At 41.8% G+C, this 12,128-nt stretch overlaps 1 protein-coding gene across 3 annotated transcripts; it reads left to right on the top strand.

The window, feature by feature from the left end:
* The first annotated feature begins 209 nt into the window (after positions 1–209).
* Positions 210–8,961, top strand: LOC113431484 (uncharacterized). Of its 3 annotated transcripts, XM_087954323.1 has the most exons (4): positions 1,579–1,734; positions 1,886–2,160; positions 3,756–4,269; positions 6,726–8,961. In XM_087954323.1, exons 3-4 carry the CDS (start codon positions 3,780–3,782, stop codon positions 7,373–7,375), a joined length of 1,140 nt encoding a protein of 379 aa, XP_087810449.1. In that variant the 5' UTR covers positions 1,579–1,734; positions 1,886–2,160; positions 3,756–3,779; the 3' UTR covers positions 7,376–8,961. The 3 variants fall into 3 exon arrangements, with proteins under 3 accessions (XP_087810450.1, XP_087810449.1, XP_087810451.1); XM_087954324.1 differs by lacking the exons at positions 1,579–1,734; positions 1,886–2,160 and adding an exon at positions 210–271; XM_087954325.1 differs by lacking the exon at positions 1,886–2,160.
* The last annotated feature ends 3,167 nt before the right edge of the window (positions 8,962–12,128 follow it).

Here is a 12,128-nt window from a genome sequence, read left to right as displayed (position 1 = left end):
TAATAATGGTGAATCTCCAAGGGCTTTCAATAATGAGGCGGCCATGTGGCTTTGCAAAGCAGCTCTCAGGCAGATTTCAAGCAAAGCAAAACATCCTTTCCCCGTTTTAATAATAAACCTCCATCTGTTATTCATTTCAAAAGCAGAAGAGGGCGCTACTGCTTAGAAGTTTGGGAGCTTTGAGAGTCCTCCTATAACCGATTTAGAAACAGAAACTAACTAATTTATTTACGGTATTATTATTTTTCATTTGGTAGCACACTCCGGTAAGGTAAGGATATTTTTCTCTCAATCTTTTACAGGCTTATAAAATGAGCACAAAATGTTCCCTTTTGGGGTAGTTTGTTTTTATTTTCTTGATAGTTTTAGCTGAACAGACTTTGTTTTCTTAAAAATCAACGGGTTCTAATTAAGACATTCCTCTTGAGTTAATTAAGGCATCAGGCTAGAAACTGGGAGACTGTGGATTTTGGTTATACCTTAAGTTATGCGAAGCCAACTAGGTGATCTTGGGACAGTCCCTCTCCCTCAGTCCTAGAAAGGAAAGGCTGGCAAGGGCAAACTGCTTCCAAAATCTTGTCAAGAAATCTGCAGGGATATTTGTCCAGGCAGTTACTAGGAGTCAGTAGTGACTGGAGGGCAACAGAATCTATTTATCTCAACTAAATACAGTTATTTTTGCTGTCACTGAAGAATCCCTGTGACAAAAAAAGGAGAGGCTTAACTATTTCTCTTGTTAAGGAGGAGAAATTGTAGGTGCGAAAATCCTCCTGCACACAGCTTTTTAAGATACTCAAAGAAATCAATCAATCAGAGTAGAGCTGGAAGGGACCTTGGAGGTCTTCTAGTCAAACCCCCTACTCAAGCAGGAGAACCTATATTATGTCAAACAAGTGACTGTCCAGTCTCCTCTTAAAAACCTCCAGTGGGGGAGCGCCCATGATTTCTGAAGACAAGCTGTTCCACTGGTTAATTAACCTCACTGTGAGGAAGTTAATTCTTAATTCCAGGTTGCTTCTCTCTTTGATTAGTTTCCAACCATCGTTTCTTGTCCTGCCCTCTGGTGCTTTGTAGAATAATTTGACTCCCTCTTCTTTGTGGCAGCCCCTCAAATACTGGAACACTGCTATCATGTCTCCCTTAGTCCTTCTTTTCTCTAGAGTGGCCATACCCAATTCCTGCCTGCAACCGTTCTTCATATGTTTTAAATCTCCAGGCCTTTAATCGTCTTAGTTGCTCTTCTTTGCACTTTTTCCAAAGTCTCAAACATCTTTTTTGTAATGTGGTGACCAAAACTGGATGCAGGATTCCAGGTGTGGTCTTACTAAGGCTTTATAGAGTGGTATTAGTACCACACTTGATCCTGATTGTATCCCTCTGTTAATGCAATTTAAAGTGGTACTAATACTTCATGTGATCTTGATTCTATGTTCTACACAACCAAGGATTATATTAGCCTTTATGGCTGCTGCCCCATATTCAAGTGATGGTCCACTAACACTCCAAAGTCCCGCTCACAGTTAGCTGTTTTTGAGCCAGCTTCCACCTAATCTGTACTTGTACATTTGACTTTTCCAGCCTAGGTGTAGAACCTTGCTTTCCTTCATGTTCTCCACAAATCATGGCCCCTATATCTCTGGGTTAGGAGATATAAATATGTTCAGGGGTGGGCTGCTACCGGTTCGCTATTCTGCACCACGCAAAGCAGCTGCGCTTCAAATTCTGGCCATAAAAGTGAGTATGGGAGCCCGGGTGGGTGAGCCCCAACACAGAGCAGCAGAGACAACCGGTTCTGTCTCTGCTGCTCATTGCCGCTACCGGGTCTCCAGAACTGGGCAGAACCGGTCAAATACCACCACTGAATACGTTGCATCTTTTTTTGCAGAATGTAGAATTTCAAATTGACACTAGGAGTGAGGGACGTCTGAGAAAAAAACCCAATACTTTTGTGATATTCTTCTCTTGCCTTCAGCTAGAGATCCACAATGTTTTGAAGTTAGGAACCATCTTGGAATTTTAACTGAACCTAACTGATGCCCAAATCCATCACCTCAAAGTTTCCTTTTTAGGGTGTCCGTGGATAGAGATTGATACCGTGAACTGGGCTTTTCAACAAGCTTTTGAAAAAGTTCCTCCTTTAAGTCTCTTAGCAGTCACAGGGTAAGGGGACTTTTTATGTGGTGAAATCAGAAAGCAGGAAATGGGATTTAAAAAGGAGGGAGAGGGTTCTTGGGAAAGGAATTTAGAAGTTGCTGCTTTTAAATTGTTCATAAATTACTTTGGCGTGAAAGCACTGAACATTTCTGGAATGATAGCAACCTTTTCAGGGAATCAGAAACCAAAAATGATTCTGAACCATTCCAGAAAGATCTCTTTGAACCCCGTAAAAGGTCAACAGAAGGGCAAAAGCCATTTGTAAGCAAGGAGCCACCTGGGACAGATGTTTTGGCTGTCCCACCAAACAGTTGCCATCAGCCTCCTCTTTGTCTATAGATAGTTTTGTCTGATATTGGGGGGGTCTTTTGTAGCACAGCTATCAGGTAAGCTTATTGTCTTGTATGTTGTATAAAAGTGAAGCAGGACCATTCAGTTTCTGTAGAGCAGGCCTAGTTGTGAGTCATGGCTGCCCCAGTGAGCCATGATTCACTTAACATCTATGTTATTAATTTTACACTTGCTGTTATTCAGTTAACGACTGTGGCAGAAGAGATCATAAAATGCGGCAAAACTCACTAAATGTCTCACTTAACAACATAAATTTTGGGCTCAATTGTCATAGGTCAAGGACTACTTGCATTAATTTTTGCTGCTTTGACTCTTGGCAGTTATCCTGATAAGTCCTGCATCATTTATTGGCATACTTTTTTTTATCTGTACAGCTTGACCTTGCCTTCTCATTCCTGGGGTGAGAGAGAAGTCTGGCCTAAGATCATCCAGTTAGTTTTATGCCTAAGGCAGGACTAGAACTCAATATCTTCTAATTTCTAGTCTAGTGCTTTTAACCAGTATGCCTAACGTGCTCATATAGTAATACCAGAGGCCACAAGAAAGTTCACTGTTGATATCTTCCATCCAGGAGCTAGCAGTTAAGACACTGGGCTGTCGACTGGAAGATCAGCAGTTCTAGACCCAAGTAGTAACGTGTGATGGGGTGAGCTTCCATTCTTGTCCAAACTCTGCCAACTTTGCAGTTTGAAAACATGTAAATGCAAGTAGATAAATAGGTACCACTTCAGTGGGAAGATAACTGAATGAGCCTTGGTGGCACAGTGGTTAAAATGCAGCACTGCAGGCTACTTCTGCTAACTTCTGCTAACTGCCTGCAATTTGGCCATTCGAATATCACCAGGCTCAGTGTTGACTCAGCCTTCCGTCCTTCTGAAGTCGGTAAAATGAAGACCCAGATTGTTGAGGGCAAGTAGGCTGACTCTGTAAACCGCTTAGAGAGGGCTGTAAAGCACTATGAAGCGGTATGTTGGTCTAAGTGCTAGTGCTATTGCTATTCTGTATGCCTGAGCGTATAATCATGCTGGCCACCTGACTACAGAAGTGTTTTTGGACAAAGCTGGCTCCCTTGGCTAGGAAATGGGGATGAGCACCATTTCCTGGAGTCAGACTTGACTGGACAGGGTAAATCTTTACCGATCTTCTGTCTTTTGGAGCCTAAGGCACACCCATTATTTATATCTTGAATCAGATCCCACCTTGTTTAAAAAAAAAAGTCTTCCTCATTTTTTTTCCCCTCTGCAAACCAGGCTCCGCTGTGATTCAGTGAAAGTATGGCCCTTGTACGAAGACGTGCCCATGACAATGCATTTGAAAAAGAAGTCAGACATCATTTCAACCAAGGACTATGTGAGTTAACCTCTGTGGTCAATTGTCTGTACCAAGCAAAAGAAGATGTTGACTTTTACATAGATCTAAAGGAGCACATCGAGAAGGCGACAGAGGAATTGGGCAAGACAGAAGAATTGGTTCTATGGGACCTGAAGAATGTGGATTCAGTGACTTCTGATATTATAGTCTCAAAGAAAAAACTCATGGATGAACAGAAAGCCAAAGAGAACGAGCTTGTCAATTTTCAGAACCTGCGGAAGGATTTGCAAAGACGGGGTGAGTTGCAAAGAGAAGATTATGAACGCCAAAAAGCTATGAAGGAAAAGGCAAAAAGGGATAGAGAAGCAGCAGAGGACGAAATTAGAGAACAAGAAACGCGGAAAAATAAGGCCTTTCGGTTGATGTGGATACCAGTTGTGGGAACTATTATTGGTGAGTATTAATAATGACACCCTAAATATGTCAAAAGCATGCGTTGAAAGAAATACCTTGGGTTGCTCAGGAGCACAAGGGATTGATCTCTCATTAAAGCAACCGCATCTCTTTTAGGCTTCCATGGAGTTGACTCAAATGAGTCACACTGACACCATATGTCAGGGTTCCAAGTAATACACCCATAACAAGCAGAACTCTGAGGCAAACAATTTCCTCAAATAACAAGTTTATTGGATATATCATATTGGTACAGGCTGGTGAAAACTGACTCCAAAGGTTCCCGTGGTTTTCGCCTAATTAAAAGTTTTCCCCCTTTCCCAAAAAAAATCAGTCGTATGGTCCAATCAAAGTGCTGTCTGGTTGCTTGGGAACTTCACTCTTCTTGGCTTTCTGCTTATGATTTCACAGAGAGCATTAGGCATTCATTTAGATTTTTTTTATTATACGCCTTTTTATCCCACCTTTGTTATTTTTATAAATAATGTTTAAGGCAGCGAACGTACCTAACACTCCTCCCTCCTCCTATTTTCCCCAAGACAACTCTGTGAGTTGGATTGGGCTGAGGGAATGTCTAGTTTAAAGTCACCCAGCAAGATTTTATGCACAAAGCAGGACTAGAACTCACAGCCTCCTGGTTGCTAAGCCACCACCTTAACCACTGCATCAAACTGGGTTTCTAGTTTTCTACTGCCTTCTTCTGGTTTCTCTATTTTTCATTGCTACTGAAGCAATGAAATCAGTAAGATTCCTGCAATTCTCCTCCTTCAAATTCACACAGGCCGACTTCGTTTAGCTTCCAAAGCTACGGGTGGGACAACTCACCATAGCCACGTCGCTGCGGCCAACACATCATGGCCAACTCAACGCAGCCAATTCTCTGCGCAATGGTGGGATTCAAACATTTTTTACTACCGGTTCTGTGGGCGTGGCTTGGTGGGTGTGGTGTGGCTTGGTAGGCATAGCTTGGTGAGCATGGCTTGGTGGGCGTGGCAGGGGAAGGATATTGTAAAATCTCCATTCCCTCCCCACCCCACTAACCTGCTTTCCTGCTCTGTTCTCCTTTGCAGGGCAACAAAAGAAGACCCAGCCAATCAGTTAGGACTCTGGAGGCAGAGAATAGATGGGAGAGGGGCCAGTCAGAGATGATATTTGCCGGTTCTTCAAACTACTCCAAATTTCTGCTACTGGTTCTCCAGAACTGGTCAGAACCTGCTGAATACCACCTCTGTCTCTGCAGGCAATTCGCCATGGCCAACTTGCCACGGGACAGCTCAACAGGACAATTCAACAAATACAAAAGTTAAATTAATTTCAACTGTGGCCAGCAATAACAAAATAAAGAAAGTCAATCCAGGAATACAAGAATTACAATAATTTTAACCAGAACATAGTCCCCAGTAACTGAATGAAACGATTAATACAGTGTTAAATGGTCCCACAATGAATTGTCCCGTGGTGAGTTGGCTGCAATGAATTGGCTGTGGCGATTTGTCCGAAGTCCCCAAGCTGAGACATGGTAGTTCAGCTGCTGCCACAGTTAAAGAGTTAAATCATCATCATACAGACTTGAACACTGGGCCCTATCTAACAAAATGAAATTCAATGTAGAGAAAAGTAAAGTCCTACACTTAGACAAGAAAAACCAAAAGTACACATATAGACTGGGTGAAACCAGGCTTAATAGCAGTACCTGTGAGAGAGATCTTGGAGTCTTAGTGGACAACCAGCTAAATAGGAGCCAGCAGTGTGCGGCAGAAGCCAAAAAAGCCAATGCAATCCTAAATTGCATTAACAGAGGGATACAATCAAGATCAAGTGAGGTACTAATACCACTCTATAAAGCCTTAGTAAGATCACACCTAGAGTACTGCATCCTGTTTGGTCTCCACATTATAAAAAAGATGTTGAGACTCTAGAAAAAGTACAGAGAAGAGCAACCAGGATGATTAGGGGACTGGAAACTAAAACATATGAAGAATGGTTACAGGAACTGGGCCTGGCTAGTCTAGTGAAGAGTAGGACCAGGGGAGACATGATAGCGGTCTTCCAATATTTGAGGGGTTGCCACACAGAGAGGAAGGGGTCAAGCTATTTTCCAAAGCACCTGAAGGCCAGACAAGGAATAATGGATGGAAACTGAACAAGGAGAGATTCAACCTAGAAATAGAAACTTTCTGACAGTGAAATCAACCAACCAATGGAACAGCTTTGCCCTTGGAAGTTGTGGGAGCGCCATCACTTGAGACTTTCAAAAAGAGATTGGACTGCCATTTGTTAGAAATGGTGTGGGGTCTCCTGCTTGGGCAGGGGGGTTGGACTAGATGACCTATAAGGTCCCTTCCAACTCTGATTGTCTGTTATCTGTTATCTAAATGTGCGTGGAATGATCTTGGTTGGAAAAACTTGTTGGCTACATGTGACATCCCCTGATTTTGTCTTTGTCTCATTATCAGGGGGTATTCAGGCTATCGACGCTCACTGGTCTCAGAAGGTGGCTGAGGAAAAGGCCAACAGAGCACAAGAAATGGTAAATGATTATCATGCCAAGGAACAGAAGGCTCTGGACCAAGTTGCCAAATGTCAGAATCAGTTGAAAAACCAAGAGAGTAAAATTAAGACAACCCAGAAGAATCTTGAAGAGATGGAAAAGCGAAAAAAGCAGCTAACCGACTTCCACAAGGATGTTCTGAATCTGCAGGAGGCCCTCAGGCGCTGCTCTAACCTGGTGGGGACCCTGCATTCGGAGGCAAATGCGGTTCGGGTGACAAGCCAGTATGTCTTCATTTATGATGCCTTGAAGCCTCAAATCGATAGTATCACTCATCACATGCGTCCGTTCCTGGATGCGAAAAACCCCGAGCACCGGCTGCTGGACTGCCCCAAGATCAGGCGAAGTATCAAGAAATTGCAATTCTTCTCTGAGACCCCAAGTACTTTGGCCAGAAATATTTACACTCTTAAGGACATGCTATATGACGAGGACGTCCGTAGGTACTTTGTCATTGGTTTTGTCATCCTGGCCTTGCTCTGGGCAACTGGCTTTTTGTACAAATTCCTTCTGGTTATTTTAATTGGCTGTATCGTTTTCTGTTGCCTAGCTTAGTAGATCTCTGTTTAAGGAGCACCTCCCATTCTGTGTGATGACCCGGGGCGTGGCACAAAAGCAACAAAGTCACAAAAATAGGTAAAGTCCTTTTAATTCCTCCAACTTGGCCCCCAATGTCCAGTTATCATCAGTTGGAGAAAAAACTCCCCCAAGAACAGTTTTTAAAATGAAGAAATTCAGTCCGAACCCAAAGTATATATAAATTATGAATAAAAACCAACACAAACCACGCTGCAGCAATTAACGAGACAGGGCAGGATAAGGAATTGAAGACTTCAAAAGATAACGAAACACACACAGTTGGGAGAACCCAGAGAAGATTTGACAAACAAAGATAATGCATGCTTTCCTTCCAGCAAGGTGCTGTGCACAAACACCCTTTTTAAATCCTGTTTTCCCAGCTGCAGCTAATGAAGGGAATCGGGGCCCTTTTCTCCCCTATAACTCCCATTGCTCCCTTCTCCGTTCCTCCCTGCATGCCCTAGGATGAAGAGGGGGTGGCCCTTGGTCTTCCTCTGAATGCCCAGCCAGACTGTGCCCTTCCCTGGTTTCTTCCACAGCTACCGGAGCCACACTCCCACTCCCTGTTAGCTGCTCAACCTCCCCCTCAGAATCAGATTCCAACAGGGGCATGACATTCTGTGAATCTGCTCCAGTGCAGGTAGTCCTCAAGTTACGACCACAATTGAGCCCAAAACATATGTTGCTAAGCGAGAAATTCCTTTTCTTGCCACATTTGTTAAAGTGAATCGCTGCAGTTGTTAAATTAGTCACACGGTTGTTAAGTGAATCTGGTTTCCCCATTGACTTTGCTTGTTGGAAGGTCACAAAAGGTGTTCACATGACCCCAGGACTCCACAACCATCATAAATATGAGTCCATTAGCAAACATGGGAATGTAAATCACATGACCATGGGGATGCTGCAACAGTCATAAATGTGAAAAATAGTCATAAGTCACATTTTTTCAGTACTGTTGTAAGTCTTATAATTCTATGACTTATATTTCTTGCTTTAAACTTGCATTTTTTATTTGAAATATTGTCAATGTTGGGCTATGAATCCAGTCAAGCAGGGGTGTCAAATTCACGGCCCGCAGCCGGATGCGTCATGCGTTGGCCACACCCAACCCTGGTTTAGCGAAGGGAAAACTCGTGATACATCACATGACGACAATGTGACAACGTGAGTTTGACACCCCTGCAGTAAAGGAATAAAATAGTTGTCGTCATTAACCTATAAACTCCTAAACTCTCAGATAAATGAATAGATTAACGCTGGCAATTAAGGAGAAAGAGCAAACGGAATACTATCTGATATGGGATCTATTTTACCAATGGTTAAATAATAAAAATGGAAATTAGAAATAGGGAAACAAAATAAAGAAGATATGTTAAAAGAGATAAGTAAATATGACTAGTATGTTGAATATTATGTGAATGTTATAGAATTAATATTAATTTAACTAAGGATGTTGTGATTTTGATTATTGTTTGACAAAGATACTTGTACACAGACAACACACTGTTCAACTGAAGATGGAATGATTATATTAAAAATAAAATAAAATTATTTTAAGAAAAGGAAGTCTGCTGACAAGATATGGCTGGCTGGAGGGTGTTGGTGTCAGTGGGTAAGCCTTTTTCCTTCCCAAAGGTAGGAGCCCTTGGGTACATACCAGAATGAGGAATGGGGGTGTAGTTTTCCTTGGGGTTCATGGCTCCTTTTATTTCTCCGGCTTCCCCAGCAAAATGGCAGGCAGTTCCATAGGTGAACCAAGGAGGAGTGATTATTGTGGTTCCTCGAATGCCAGGCGAGATGGCAATCAAGTCAGAGGAGATGGAGGGGGTGCCTGGGTTACCATCAAAACCTGGGTTACCATCAAAGCTGGCAGAAGGATCTGAGGAGCAGGAGGTCTCAAAGCCAGATGCAGAGTAGGCCCATCTACTCATGCTCAGGTGGATAGACAGCTGTTTTTGGGGACCTGAGATGAGCGAGGGGGGTAGAACAGCTGGGGCCTGTCCCAGATGAGCATATTGTCAGGGCTCCGGTATTCACCCCCATTTAAATCATGAGTCTCTAGCCAGATCTTTCAGAGCTTAAGAAGATTTATGAGGAGTGAACATGCCTACCTGGGTATATCATCATTCATATTCTCCAATGGGACACATCCATAGCCAAGAGTCATCACTCATGCTCTCCAGTTATAATTTTGTGAGCCAGAAACTTCGGTCACCTAGGAATTATCTATGAAAACATTTAAGGAATGCACTACTTTATTTATTTTATTTATTTATTTTATTTATTTGATTTGTCAATTGTTTACAAGATAATAAGTACAAGTGTATACATAGTTGTGAATATATGAAATGGGTACATATAAGAAAAATAAAAGAATAAGAGAAACAATAGGACAGGGACGGTAGGCACGTTGGTGCGCTTATGCACGCCCCCTACAGACCTCTTAGGAAAGGGGTGAGGTCAATAGTAGACAGTCTAAGGTTAAAGTTTTTGGGGTTTGGGGAAGAGACTACAGAGTCGGGTAGAGTATTCCAGACATTGACCACTCTATTGCTGAAGTCGTATTTCCTGCAATCAAGTTTGGTGCGGTTTACTTTGAGTTTGTATCTGTTGTGTGCTCTTGTGTTGTTATGGTTAAAGCTGAAGTATTCATTGACAGGTAGGACATTGCAATGTATGATTTTATATACCATGCTTAAGTCGGACCGAAGACGGCGTAATTCGAGGTTTTCTAGTTTTAGAATTTCGAGTCTGGTGGCGTAAGGTATTCTATAACGGGTAGAAGAGTGGAGAACTCTTCTTGTGAAATACTTCTGGACTTTCTCAATTGTGTTAATATCACATACGTGATAAGGATTCCAGACTGATGAACTGTATTCGAGTATTGGTCTAGCAAATGTTTTGTATGCTCTGGTTAGTAGTGAGATATTACCAGAGAAAAAGCAACGTAGGATTAGGTTAACAACTCTTAATGCCTTTTTGGCTATGTAGTTGCAGTGAGCTCTAGCACTTAGATCATTAGAGGTGAGTATTCCCAGGTCCTTTACAGAGCTTGGGTCATCAACAAGATCTTGACTATTCAGCTTGTATTTTATTTTCTGATTTTTTTACCAATATGTAAGACAGAGCATTTATTTGTTGAGATTTGGAGTTGCCATATGTTAGACCATTCAGATACATAGTCTAGATCTTTTTGAAGGGTAGTAGTATTGTCTGTGGTATTGAACAGCTTTACATCATCAGCGAAGAGAACGCAATTGCTCTTGATATGATCACAAAGGTCGTTTATGTAGATTATGAAGAGAGTTGGTCCTAGAACACTGCCTTGGGGAACACCACTATTGACAGGTACTGGATTTGATAGGGCGTTCCCAATTTTGACCATTTGTTGTCTGTTTGACAGGAATGCTTCTATCCAGTTATTCAGTTGTCCAGAGATACCATAAGATTTTATTTTTAGGAGTAGTTTGTCGTGTACCACTGAATCAAAGGCTTTGCAGAAGTCTATGTAGATTGCGTCTATTGCTTTGCCCTGGTCGAGTTGAGTAGTCCATATGTTTTTGCAGTGTAAGAGTTGCAGATTACAGGATAGTTTTTTTCTGAAACCAAATTGTTTATTGGAGAGTAGGTTGTTTGTCTCTAAATGGAGGATGATGGATTGGTTAATAATTGATTCCATGACTTTACAGGTGACGCAGCATAAGGAGATTGGTCTGTAATTTTCAACTAGGCTTGGGTCTCCCTTTTTGAAGATGGGAATGACTGTGGCTTGTAACCATAGGTTGGGCAAGGAGCTGGTTCTGAAAGATCTTTCAAAGATTATGCTTAGAGGTTTGGCTATGGCAGCGGATAGTTTTCTTAAGAAGTAGGCACATATTCCATCCGGTCCAATAGATAGAGATGGTTTTAGGTTGCGTAGTGCTTTTTCAACGTTGTCTACTGTAAAATCGATATGTATTAGATCATTATTGTTGTCTGTGGTACGGCTAGGAAACATTGGGCATGATCCATTACTGTTTACAAACACTGAGCCGAAGAATGTGTTAAAGATGTTGGCTTTAATGGTGTCGTCGCTGCAGTCTTTACCATCAGGTCCTATCAAGGGAGGGATGGACCTTGAGTCTTTTAGTTTGTTGTTTACAAAATTGTAAAAAGCACGGGTGGAATTGGTGCTTAGAAGGTTTTCCTCTTGTTTAATGTGGTAATTGGTGCATTCGGTCTTTATCTGGTGGCATAAATTTTTATATCGGTTTTTGAAATTAGCAACGTGACCAGATTTGTTTTTCCGCCAGAGTGATCTCTTTTTGGATTGAAGTTTCCTTATTGATATGGGTAATCTGCTTTTTGTTTTGTTTTTGGAGTTGTTGTTGGAACATATAGTTTGATGACTCTTTTGACTTCAAGTAAAAATATGTTGTAATGGTCTTCAACAGTATTGCATCCAGTGAATAGAGATTGCCAATCGAGGGATGAGAGATCGTTATCTATAAGATCATAGTTGCCTTTTTTGAAGTTACAACTAGGGATGACATCGTTGTGGTGATTTTTGTGTGGACGTATGTTGAGGCAAAAGTCAATCATATTGTGATCACTACTGGAAAAGGGTTCTTTGGTTTGTATTCGGTAAATTAAATTCAAACTATTGCAGAAGATGAGATCGAGGCAGTTGTTCAGTCTAGTGTTGTTGGTTACTAGTTGTTCAAGACCTAGATTTGTAATAGCATTGAAG

Source organism: Notechis scutatus, chromosome 2 (assembly GCF_049901735.1).
Source record: "Notechis scutatus isolate UNSWTSFEM ecotype Mainland chromosome 2, rNotScu1.2, whole genome shotgun sequence".
NCBI classification, from domain to species: domain Eukaryota; kingdom Metazoa; phylum Chordata; class Lepidosauria; order Squamata; family Elapidae; genus Notechis; species Notechis scutatus.
The sequence above is the reverse complement of the archived record's forward strand: the minus strand, read 5'-3'. Positions and strand labels throughout refer to the sequence as shown.